This window comes from Netta rufina (assembly GCF_964035555.1).
Source record: "Netta rufina genome assembly, chromosome: 1".
Lineage (NCBI taxonomy): Eukaryota > Metazoa > Chordata > Aves > Anseriformes > Anatidae > Netta > Netta rufina.
The window spans coordinates 157,824,515-157,837,756 of record NC_140123.1 but is presented as its reverse complement, the minus strand read 5'-3'; the positions used below and the strand labels follow the sequence as shown (position 1 = coordinate 157,837,756).

Here is a 13,242-nt window from a genome sequence, read left to right as displayed (position 1 = left end):
TTAAACTAAACTTACAGTTGTATGTGGTTTGTTAAAAGAAAGATAAAGTAGGAAATGTTGACAAAGCAGAAGGTAGATAACCAGTTGTTCAATCTGGCCATTTTATCAGCCATCATTTAACAAGATAATATGGACCAGGTAACTTTGTATCAATTTCTCTTATGCTCAAGGGAGCAGGGCTGTAAATTCTAGGTGCTTTAACATCATTGAGCTGTTATATCTTTCAGGTTCTATAGCCTCTTTGTGTATTACCATTACTGAAAATGAATATAAAATTGTGACAAAGGCTAGCAAAGAGAATGTTTAGCAATCTGTAGTAGTTTCTTCTGTTTGGGAAAATATTTTTTAGTGAAATAACTATGTAAACTTAAATCTCTAAAAAAAATCTCTAAAATTTGTTTTCTACAGTATGTGGGTCGGTAAATGTTGGTGAAGAGGAGGAAGAATCTGAAGCAGGCTGGATTGAAGGAGCAGCAATCCTCCTGTCTGTAGTTTGTGTGGTATTAGTAACAGCTTTCAATGATTGGAGTAAAGAAAAACAGTTTCGGGGATTGCAGAGCCGTATTGAACAAGAACAGAAATTCACGGTCATCAGAGGTGGCCAAGTCATCCAGATACCAGTAGCTGACATAATTGTTGGAGATATTGCACAAGTGAAATACGGTAAACATACTTTTAAAGTTGAAGTTTTATTTTATTTGTAAAGAAGGATTCGAAGTCAACATGCCTAATCATCTTTTGTAGGTGATCTTTTGCCAGCTGATGGTATACTCATTCAAGGAAATGACCTCAAAATTGATGAAAGCTCGCTGACTGGAGAATCCGATCATGTTAAGAAGTCTCTGGACAGGGATCCTATGCTGCTTTCAGGTGTGTAGCATTTGGCAATTCTTGAAGAAAGTGGTTAGTTTTCTATGGGGACTGGTTGTTTTAAATTGCGAGATTAAAACCTAGTGAACTGGACCATATCTAGGCTGGTTCCTAGAAGTATTCTGAAACCGCAACTTCATCAAAACTTGTTTGAAGTGAAGTAACAGTTGAACAACATTTTGTGTGTTTGCCTATGGCTTTGTTTTCCAGATAGCTTTGGCACGTATATTACTATGTTTTAAGAGCTCTATATGCATAATCTTATGATTCTGTAAATGTGATGTTTGAGAATGGATTTCCTTTGTGGTCTGCATACAACTGTTTAAGTTTCAGTGGAAAACCTGATGCCTTCTTCCAGGTACACATGTGATGGAAGGCTCTGGGAGGATGGTTGTTACTGCTGTAGGTGTGAACTCTCAGACTGGAATCATCTTTACCTTACTCGGGGCTGGAGGAGATGAAGAAGAGAAGGAGAAAGAAAAAGAGAAGAAGGACAAGAAAAGTAGGCATAATAATCTTAATTTGCTGGAAAACGAGGGGTGAAATCCTAAATATTATTAGATGCAAAAGTGTTTTAGTCATCTGGAGCCAGAAATCTTTAAACGGATTATCTTTCAGTAGGTTTCACAGAAGAAAGGTTCAGTAACCTGAAATGTATACCACTACTAAAAAAGTCTTGCCATATGGATTTTTAATTAAATTTCAGATCTTATTGATAAATTAGAGGTTGGAAAGTTTATAACTCTTAGCCACCCTTACTTGAGAAGGCAGTTTAATAATTTATATATGGTAACTTCAAAGTACATTTGTGTCTCATAACAAATACTTGTTTACGGCAAAGAGGTTGTCAACAATAAACCAACTTAATGAGCATCTAGTTCTGATTTTGACAGTGTTAGGTCCGGTGAGTTCTTGAATGGAAAAAGTCTTACTTGAAGTGGAAAAGCTTGTATCATTGATAGCACTGAGCTTGTAGGTATCTGAAACGTATATGACCTATAAAGGTGAGCAGGCAGTTGTTTGTGCGAGCCCTTTTCTTCCAGAGCTGAAGATCTGAAAGCTGTACTCAAGACAAAAACCTAATGGTGCTTTCCTGTAAACTTTCTATTTGGAAGAATGAGGACATCGTAACGCAGAGCATTTTAGAGTCTTTCACTGAAGTCTGAAACATGATATCTTTTGTATTTTGAAGCATTTGAGCCGCTAGAATTATAGTCACTTATCTAAGCCATAACCTTTATCCTGCTTAAGAATCAAAGCTCAGAAATGTTAACTGGTAATGTTTTGATGCTAGCTCTCCCATGGCGTGTTCAGGACTGAACTTGATCACCACTGAATTTTTGTTGAAATTGTTGTGATATTAACTGGATGGGACAGGGTCTGTGAAGGTTCCTGGTGGGAAAATGTACCATTTCACCAAAGGAACAGGAAAAGAGTAATGGGAAGCCATGCAGAAATGTGTTTTGGAATCTGTGGCCTTCAAGTGTCAGTTGTTGGAATGTGTGTGCTCTGTGCAGGGGTTGAGATTGAATTGTGCTTTTTGGCTTGTTGGCCTAACCTACAGACATTTCTAGCCCTTCTAGAAACTTGCTTTGAGTTCAGCATTAGATTCAAGATCAAGTGGGATAGCTTAAAAGTAGAAGCTGACTTGGAAGGAAAAAGAAACAAGCTACTAGAAGTACTAGCTACTACAGGAGATATGGTGACAATCAGCTTTCTAAATATTCTCCTAGTATGTAAGCAGAAATCTTTTTGACAAGTAATATTTTGGTGTATCCTTGGGCCTGAAAACCTGTTTTACTTTTTCCCTTTGCCTCTTGAGATAAGCAACTTCCTGTTTCCCTTAAGTTATGTGCCTGATAAGATTCTCCTTGGTAAAATTCAGGTTAAACTAAATTAGCTTCTCTGAACGTTAAGGAGATTAAAGTGGCTATTTTTAGTTGTCTGTATATGCCGTGGTTCAGAGTGAAAGCATATGTATATGTATATGCAGGGAGTTAGAAGTAACTCAAGTGTAGAACTTAGTTATCATCTCCTACAAGAACAAGGAAAGAACAAATACTAAATTAGCAGATAATGATGACTTCTTAAGAAGTCTGAAGTGACATCTTCTGGAGAAGATTAACGTACTTTTTATTTTCTCCTCAGCTGTTCTGAGGATGCTTGGGGGAAAAATTTTATATGTATTAAATCAGACTGTGTCTACAGTAATAGTGCATTGGAGGTATTAAATGTCATGCAAGACAGACTGCTTGACAACTTGATTTTCTTCTAGCTAAGTTCTGTTCTGAATTTTTCTAGCTGTCATATACTTCAGTCTACATACTCTTAAGGCAGAAGATAAAATGAAATAGCAATGAGACTGAAAAAAACTGTTTTGTTCTATGTTCTTCCATTTTGTTCTTTCATTTCAAGATATTGCTAGTAGTAATTATAGCTTAGCTTTAGCTTTCTTTAGGTAGGAGAAAAGCTGTCAGTTTGTCTTTTGCCTAGATAATATCTAAACCTCCTTACCTGAAAACCCAATCAAAAAAAAAAAAGGTAGTGACCTTATAATAAGCTACATGTGATGCATAGTTTTAGTTGCATTTACTGTTCAATTCATAAATTTCATTCATGAATTTATTTCATTATTCTATTGTCCTTCTTCCTGATCTTTTTCTGATCTCCATTTCTGAACAGAGGTAGGAATGAAATTTTGTCAGGAACGTAAAATATTCTCCTTGTGCTTTAATGTTGGTATGTTGCCAACAGATTATGTTCATGCTTGTGTAAATAGGGTTAGCATAGATCCAGTAATCCAGCGCTGTGCCTCCATTAAGCTTTGGTGTGGATTTATAAATATTTTATATTACAGTAACTTCTGCAATGTTGTGCAAAAGCACTGACTCCGGAAGTGGAATCTGATCTTACTGTTCATTACAGTAGTCAGGTACAGTTGACAGTGCTGAAAGAACAGAGCAAGGCTGAGGCCACCAGAATCTCTTTAGTGTTACAAATCTCTTTCTCAGAAAAGGTTTAAAAATCTTTCCTCACCTACCTGCTTCAACTAAATACACTCCCATAGGACAGCTGTCTGGCCAGGCAAGGCCTTCTGCTGTGTTTCTATTTACTTGTTTATAAATGTCTATATCAGTAATTTGTGCAAATTTGACTATGGTAGGATAATACTACAGCAGTCTTGTATGGGAAAAGTGAAGTCCAAAAGAGTGATTAAGTTGCTTTTGTGAGTTAATTAAGACTTTAAGGGTAAGTTATGTCAGCCTTCTTTCTCCCAGGTTGTTTTACACTTTCTGAAATGCAATCACTTGTCTCAACAGATATTATTGTATCTGTTATATAAACCTTAACACTGAGTTGGACTCTGCACAGCCAATTTAAAACAACTTTCCCTCTTTGACAGGTAAAAAACAAGATGGAGCTGTTGAGAACCGTAACAAAGGTAAATGCAGTTTCTGTGGTGCTTTCTCTTAAGTCCTTATTTTATGAGTGTATACAATGAATACATACTTTACTATGAAAATGCTTATTGTGTCCTGATATTCAAAGTAATTAATGCTAAACATAGCGTAAGTGAATCTTCCAAAAAAAAAATGCTTAAATGAACTTGGCAGTCTTAAGTAAACATAGCTGAAGTCTCCTCCTCTAGTATCTAGATATCTTTGTTTAAATATTCAAGGATAGTATGACGTCTCTGGGTAAGAGGTACTACACAATACTTATGTTCAGCTGGGCCTGATATGTAATCAAACTTTGTAAGTACTATTGATTTCAGGGACTCCAGAATGGCTAAATTTTATTTGCTTCTAACTTCAAGCTAAAGCCCAGGATGGTGCAGCCATGGAAATGCAACCACTGAAGAGCGAGGATGGTGTGGATGGAGATGAGAAAGACAAGAAGAGAGCAAATTTGCCAAAGAAAGAAAAATCTGTTCTCCAAGGCAAACTTACGAAGCTAGCTGTTCAGATTGGCAAAGCAGGTATGCCTTACCACTGTCCTCTTTTTGCTGTCACACTTCTTTTGATGTCACACTTCTGAATAAAGTAGCAACATGCATAGTTCATGAGGAGATAAGCTAGCCAAGGTTAGCTGCTGAAGTATAAAACTCCAATGCATGTAAGTGTACTGATGGCTTCTGAGACCGCGTAATGTTGGTGACCTTTTTAATTTTGTCTTTATCTAAATATATTCAAGCTTTAAAGTATAAGCTCATAGGACAGACAATTCCAACTTCATAACATTGGACAACTGTTATAAGAGATGTTTTTAGGTAAACATAGCTTTTAGTGATGCACATAGAGAAAAACAAGTTGACATAAGTCTGTGGAAAATGTGGTAGAGATGACTAGACTATCGCTGGTATTTCAAAAGGCTTAGGAATTTCCACTTAGCACATACTTCACTGCTAAGTAATAAAAATTTTATTGACTTGCTGCTATCCTTTAGTTTCTGTTACTTTTCTTTCAGCTGGTTCATCAAATATTTGATAAACTGTTGCTTATAAAAGATAAGCTAAAATAGCTCAGGGTGAATTTTAGGCTTTGTTGTCTAGTATGTAGAAGTTTAATTTCAGGATTTATTCTGGTGCATGTGAACCTAATGAGGTTCAACATGTCTAAGAGCAAGGTGCTGCACATGGGTTGGGGCAATCCCAGACATAAGTACAGACTGGGAGAACACACTGAGAGCAGCCCTGCAGAGAAGGACTTGGGGGCTCTGGTGGATGGAAAGCTTGACATGAGCCAGCAGTGCGTGCTTGCAGCCCAGAAGGCCAACTGCATCCTGGGCTGTATCACCAGAGGAGTGGCCAGAAGGTCAAGGGAGGTGATTGTCCCCCTCTACTCTGCCCTCGTGAGGCCCCCATGGGAGTGCTGAGTCCAGGTCTGGGGCCCCCTACACCAGAAAGATGTTGATGTGTTAGAATGGGTCTGCAGAAGGGTCACAAAGATGATCAGGGGCATAGAGCACTCTCCTATGAAGAAAGGCTTAGATAGCTGGGGCTGTTCAGCTTGGAGAAGAAAGAGCTCCAAAGAGACTTTATTGCAGCTTTTCAGTACTTAAAGGAGGCTTATAGAAAAAGTTGACAGCAACTTTTTGCTCAGTCAGATAATGACAGGACAAGGGGGAAGGGTTTTAAAATAAAAGAGGGAGATTTAGATCTGAGGTTAGGAGGAAATTTTTCACTCAGAAGGTGGTGAGGCACAGGCTGCCCAGAGAAGTTGTGGATGCCCCATCCCTGGAGGTGTTCAAGGCCAGGCTGGACGGGGCCCTTGCCAACTTGCCAACCTGGTCTGGTGGGGGTGGTCTTTAAGGTCTCTTCCAACCTAACCCGTTCTATGAGTTGCTGAGTTGTTGAAAGAGTTAAGTTAAAAGCAACTTCTGGAAGTCCTGTAGTCCAGCCCACAGCTCAAAAGAGCAATTTAAAGCATCTATGTCATAAGATAGCTATGGAGCAAAGAACAATTAAAAATTTTTAGCTTTAGCACTTCATAGTTTGTATAGCAATGATAATTTTTCATTGAAAGCCGAATAAAACTTCCATAATGTTTAGTGTAATACATTATTCTTCTCAAATAACTTCTTGACGTTACTTTGTTTTTGAAAGAGCTCTCTTCCTTTTTTGTAGCCGTTAACCTATTCTAATTCCCCACATACCCTTAATGCTCATCAACTTCATGCATGCATTTTCTGTCCTGTTTCTCAGGGGTGGTGCACACACTGACATATTTGTATATAAAAAGCTGACACTTCTGTGATTTCTGTTGCTTTATTTCATCCAGGTCCATTTTTTTCTCCATTTTGCTGTGGTGTCTTAAATGTGCCACAGAGCTTGTTAGCATTAGTTTGAAGTTGTCTTCCCAATTATTCCTATTTCACTGAACACTGCTTGCCTGCTATATTTAATTCCAGCTTTAGCAGGAAGTAAGGTATGAACAGTTACCCAGTTACCATCTCTCTCTGCTGAGTAAGTTATCAGTATAGCCATGGAAGGCCTATTGAGCTCCTTCAATTATTTTGCTGCTTAGTCAATTTACTTTGCATACGGGTCTCTACTGTTCATAATTAGATCTACGCTTTTCAATCAAGTGAAAAGAAAAACAAGATTTTAGAGGCTTTTAAGTGAAATTCATGAGGAAATACTTGCGCTGAAAGTTGGTATCTCTCTGAGAACTACCTCTGAACTGTAACTTCTGCAAAGGCAGGAGTATTTGCACTTAGCCTGAATCTGTATGGTCAAATATTTAAAAAAAAAAATAAATTCTAAAAACTGTTTGTTCTCTTTTTAAAAAGGTTTGTTGATGTCTGCAATCACGGTCATTATCCTTGTGTTGTATTTCGTAATTGATACCTTCTGGGTTCAGAAGCGTCCTTGGCTTGCTGAATGTACACCAATTTATATTCAGTACTTTGTGAAGTTCTTCATTATTGGAGTTACAGTCCTGGTGGTGGCAGTACCAGAAGGTCTTCCACTTGCAGTCACTATATCGCTGGCTTATTCTGTTAAGGTAAGTGGATAGATAGGGAGCAGATTTGAGAGATAGGTGGGTGTAGTCATCAGCTGTGAAATCTCACTTAAGATATGCTGCATCAGGTACACCCAACAGACTGAGGAGAAACTTGCTTTTCTTGCTTCACTGAACTGCGTAAGAAGTCTTTCGCAGTATTTTTCTTAACCTCCAAATGTACTAACATGAATGCTGAGCAGTGATGGCCTGTTGTTGCCAACTAATGATAAGTGCTTTTAGCTGTTAACATTCTAGCATTAGCATGTTAGAGTTGGATAAGTTAGTTTGTTATTTACAAATTCTTATGTCAACTTGTACTTATACCTCACCAGCATGTTAAGCAACAACTGCAAAAGCTTCCCGATTGAGTCTCCTTGAGGGATGAATATTGTAGAAAATAAGCTGTATAATAAATGGCTACCTGTTTTTTAACTCATTGTTTTTGTTCTTTAACATTTATTACTGCTTCAGCAAGCTGGGCCTGGTTATTGATCAGAAAATCTCATTGTGGAGACAATAACTATGTAGGATATGTTCTAAAATTGAGTAACATAAAGTACTAATTACTCGTGTCTTTGTAATTGTGTTACTTGAAATTACTCTGCACCTTAAAGGTTAAAACACTCCCCAAACCTGTTAAGTAAAGATATTTAAGCAATGCTATACCTGTGAAACTTGTGTATTCCTCACTCTCTTAGCTGAAAAATTAGGCTCTTAGTTTGTATGTAATGTGAAGTTTGACACTAGCATCCTTGAAAATGTCATATGACATTAAAAGTCTGTGGTGTAATTTACTTGTTCCTTCTAATAAGCAAAAAACAACAGATTTGAGCCAGTGCACAGAGCCTCCCTTGGAAAATATATTTTAATATTCTATTGGTAATGCTCAGTCTGTACCTCTAATATATTTCTAAATATAAACATAAAATACTTCCTTGTAAGTCTGTGACTAGTATCAGTCAGTCTGCCATGCAGATGTGGAAGAATGGTTCCTGTGTTTAGGAACCTTGTTCAAAATGGAGGGGAATCCTTACAGCAGCCATCCGGATAAAGCTGAGTGTGTTCTGCAACTGCTCTCTGAGTCTGGACACCCTAAGTGAAAATTTCTGAAACATGAACTGATAGTTAAGGATAACTGAACTGCTTTTATTTCTGTAGAAAATGATGAAGGATAATAACTTGGTGAGACATCTGGATGCATGTGAAACAATGGGTAATGCAACAGCTATTTGCTCAGATAAAACAGGAACATTGACCATGAACAGGATGACAGTGGTCCAAGCCTACATCAATGAAAAACATTACAAAAAAATTCCAGAACCAGAAGCTATTCCAGAGAAGATTATGGGTTACCTTGTCACAGGAATTTCTGTTAATTGTGCTTATACTTCCAAAATACTGGTAAGTAGATTTTTTTTCTGACTAGATAACTAAACATCTTCCTCAAAACATGAAAAGTGATGCCCACATGATAGTCAGTAATTAAATGTTTGTGGCAGAAAGCCGTGTAAAGTGTATTGTACGCAGGGTGAATAGCTCAACAGTTCATTTGAGGCTGAACTTCAAAAATGGTTTTCTGCTGATGATTCAAAGATACAATCTCAGGAAACTAATTTCCTTGTAAGTTCATAAGTGTGTCTAAATTTGTTTTTACAAGGAGGGCAGTTTACCATATTTGGAGAACAAATAGTTTGATTTGGGAGCTACTTCAAAGCAGACATGTAAGGGTAGCATAAGCTTATGTAGAAAGTAACGCAAAAATGCAAGTACGGATGATGCAGTTAATGGATTTTTTTCAGATACTATTAATGCAAATTTGTAGGCTTTGGAATTGTAACACCTTTCCTCATAGCTTGAGATGTCCAAAATATTTTGGAATAAACAGAATAATGGACTGTTATGCATTACAGGGACTCAAATAATACTGTTACTGTCTCTTCACAAATTCCTCTGATACATAGACAATACTCAAATCTCCCTTGTGTGCATCATATTTTCTGCAACACCAGAAAACACTTCAGCTTCCATGCTGAAGTCATTCCAACATGTTACATAATTTAGTTTGTTTCAAGGCAATAAAAATACTACGTAGGTTTTATTTTTTTTTTAAATAATTACACTTCAAGACTTAGTAGAATTCTCCACTAGGAATGCTTTATACTTGAACAGAAGTAAAACCATGTGACAAAAGTCACTTTTCAGCCTATAAAGATGGTAACTCCACAAGAATTTTTCTTGCTAGCAGTACGCAAGGGGATACATCAATATAACAAGCACCTACTTCTCTGAAATGAGGCTGAAATACTAATCAGTTGTAGCATGTGGAAAGTTTCACAGTCTCATTCTTAAAGAACCTTTTATAGGAAGAAAAAGTAGTTGTTTGTAAGCTCACCCAGTCCCTTAGTCGGGTATTGCAGTCCATTCGTATTTGTGGCCTATTGCTGGACTTGCCCCAAGTATGCTCATCATTCTTGTTCTGGGGAGCATGTTAAACTGAACAATTTAGGAGTGTGAGTTTTTAGTACTGTCAAAATACAAGATCTTGCAGATCTGAACAATGAAAATGGATCACTGCCTTATGATTAATGTAGTTGTGATATAGTTATTTGAGGCCTGTCAGGCTAAGTACTTCAGCCTTTTTCGCTACAAACTACAATGCAATGTTATAGCTCTATAAGCTCAGAAATATCTTCAGAAAAATACTCCTTGTAGCACTAGTCTGTGCGTATCCCACATTACTGAGATAAAAACTTGTTCTGGTATAAAAGGGCTGGATGCTGAAAAGAGTTCAGAAACAAGTTAAATAGGCCATGGCCTGGAAAATGGAACTTGTAGTGAGATTTAAGAAGCTTAAAGACTTAGTTTCTCCAGTAGAAGGCTAACAGGTGATTTGATTTTATTCTAAGACATTGAGTAAGAGCTGTTACAAGAGAGGACACTTTAATTTAGCAGAAATAGTGGCATTTAGTATGTTTTAATCAGTTTCCTTAAACTTATCTATGTGTTTATTTTGCAAAACAATTATTCAGGGATCTACTACACACAAGTGATCCAGGCAGATATTTCAAGCAATGGGAAACTCTAAAAAGAAAGGTCATCTCTGGATTTGATACAAACTTCATGGTGATTTTTGAGCCTAAGAAATAGATTGCAGAAGTCACTTATAAAGGTCAGCAGTATGATCTTGTGACTTACGAATTTATAGATTAATTGTTGCAAGAGTGAAACCTCTACATCCCAGAGCTAATCTTGGACTTAACCTTCCTTGTTTTCTAAATGCTGTACTCCAGTGGTTCATAAGTTAACCTCCTCATCAGTGAAGGTTCTTGTTCTTCTTGCAGCCTCCTGAGAAAGAAGGCGGCCTACCACGTCATGTTGGAAATAAAACTGAATGTGCCTTGCTGGGATTGCTCTTGGATTTAAAACGTGATTATCAGGATGTAAGAAATGAGATACCAGAAGAGAAGTTGCACAAAGTGTACACCTTCAACTCTGTTAGAAAATCTATGAGTACTGTGTTAAAAAACTCTGATGGCAGTTTCCGGATATTCAGTAAAGGTGCCTCTGAGATAGTTCTTAAAAAGTAAGAACAACTACTATTGTACTTTGGCACTTCTAATTTGGCTAAATGTTGTGATAGGCTAAGAGTCTGTAAACTGCTAAACAACATTATGCCATAGACTGCAAATCATTTCTGTAGCTCTGTTCGTGAACAAGTGCAACAGTCCTGTACCCCTGGGATAGCTCCCTGGCTTCTCTCTCTCAGTTATTTGACTTTATACAGTGAGGTGGGCTGGTAGCATTTGCGTTACTTTAATTCTAGCCCACTAAAAAATGTAAAGCAGAAGTACAGCTGGTCATTTTTAATTTTAACATGTAAAATCTGCACAGATAAAGAAAAGTGTTTGATTAGCACTATTCTCTAGTTACTAAACCATTTTAGTTTTAAGTTGGTAAAAATACTCACCCATGTTCCAGGAAAGTCCTGACAGCTGATCCACTTAAAATCTGGGTAGGATTTGTGACTTTGCAAAAGTGATCACTTTAAGGTCACTTTGAGATTGAGAAGAGTATGTAAATTTGTGCCAAAGTTGATTACTTTAACAGAAGATTGAACTTTACCGAGAGGTTTTTTTTTTTTCTAATCTGACAAAGCAAGTTGTTTCCTTATGCATCTGTAGAGGCTTTTTGTTCTAGCGATTAGACTATTAGTGAGCAATGTATCACCATTGGGACAAACCTTAAAGTGTGAAAAGGCTGTGGTAACTCCTAGCTCCTAACCAGGTGAGGAGAGAAGGCATGCATGCATCCTGTAGTCTAGAAACAGCAGTCGTAGCTGGTCTGTTTTCATCTTAACTTCATACTATTTGTGTGAGCGTAGCACGTAAGATTGCGTTCTTTAGTTCAGCTTAATTTTTTGCTTGCTGCCAGCCCCCAAAATCACTGCTTAGGGATGTACTAATACACTAAAGAGAAAAGATGAATTTTTTCCTTCTTCTTCAATTTAGTACTGACAACAAAAAGTCAGTCTTTCAGGGACTTCAGTTCCTTTTGATACAGAATATAGATTTAGATGTGAATTACTATATAGCTAAATTTTAAACCAGTCTTCATCAGTGAGTAACTGCCTGTTTTTGCCTTACTTCTACCTTGTTGAATAACCAAACTGTAGATGCTAGAACTCATTCAGTCCGATTCCTGTGGTCCATTTAGGTTCACAATTGAGATATAAATAATAATGGTACCTAGGAAAGAAAAAGAAAACCTAGACTGATTTAGATATTATTGGTATACTGTAATCCCAAAGCTATTTGAGCAGCACTGTCTAAGAAAGTCTTAGCATCCTAAGCCATTTTCTTTACCTTCTGCCTATGCTGTGCAAGAAGTTAATCACAGAGCTGGTAACATGGTTTGTCAGCTGTGCTGTTCATTCTTTACTATCACATGTATGACTATTTACAGAAAATTTAAATAGATATATATATATAATATGTATTAAAAGATACAAAGAAATCGCTAGTAAGGGTAGAAGAAATGCTGCAAAAAAATTAAAGCAGAACAGTTTTTTCCTCTTGCCTTACAATCATGTCTCGAGTAAATACTTTGAAGTGAGTTTCAATTAAACCTTTACATAAAACTTACTGGTTTCCATGCATTTCCATCTTGGAATGCTTTGAAATCATTACAAGCCCTATGATTAGAGTTAATGTAAGATATACTTAGTGGTTGCTGACATTAGAACAGATAACCAAAATGAAGGACAGACTTCAAATTTCAGTTTTGATAAATAGCAAGAAGTGTAAAGGAACTGCTTCATCTTTGTTTCCTGGCTGCAGTGGAAACTTTGTATGTATTGCACCTGAGAATTTCCTAAACCACTGGACTAAAATATTTGTATGTAACACTAGTTGTCTGTCAGATCTACCAGATGTTTTTAAAGTGTCATAAATTCTTACTTTTTTCAGTGCCACATCAGTACTGATTGGTGAAACAAGTGCTTATGGCATTGAATTATGGCAAAACTTTAGTAAGGATACAGATGAACAAAATTACATTTATTGTTAAATGCACTTGTTACTGTTATATTCGTGGCATCAATATATACTCTCTATGAAAGCAGTGGCATCTATGGCATGAAGAAATAAACTAAAAGCGTGAGTTAAAATGCTTGAATATGTTATTTCGAATCTAGCCTCTTAAACTTTTCAGTCAGTTTTAAGCATTTGTTTTTAATTTAATGCTCCACATTAAAAACTCTTTGCCAAATAGCCTGAATTTTAAATGTACATTTTGATTTATTTATTTTTTTAGACTAGTAAGGTTTACACCCAATGATAGGATTGGTTCATCATACCATCAGAGTTGG

General features: G+C 36.8%; 1 protein-coding gene across 3 annotated transcripts in view; it reads left to right on the top strand.

The window, feature by feature from the left end:
• Nucleotides 1-13,242, top strand: part of ATP2B1 (ATPase plasma membrane Ca2+ transporting 1) — a 61,683-nt gene that overhangs the window by 32,410 nt on the left and 16,031 nt on the right. For all 3 annotated transcript variants that reach the window (XM_084283427.1, XM_084283425.1, XM_084283426.1), the window contains exons 4-11: nt 409-663; nt 745-870; nt 1,229-1,372; nt 4,274-4,312; nt 4,688-4,849; nt 7,162-7,376; nt 8,535-8,777; nt 10,718-10,959. In XM_084283427.1, the coding sequence (XP_084139553.1) occupies nt 409-663; nt 745-870; nt 1,229-1,372; nt 4,274-4,312; nt 4,688-4,849; nt 7,162-7,376; nt 8,535-8,777; nt 10,718-10,959 (1,426 nt within the window). The remainder of the gene's footprint in view (nt 1-408; nt 664-744; nt 871-1,228; nt 1,373-4,273; nt 4,313-4,687; nt 4,850-7,161; nt 7,377-8,534; nt 8,778-10,717; nt 10,960-13,242) is intronic.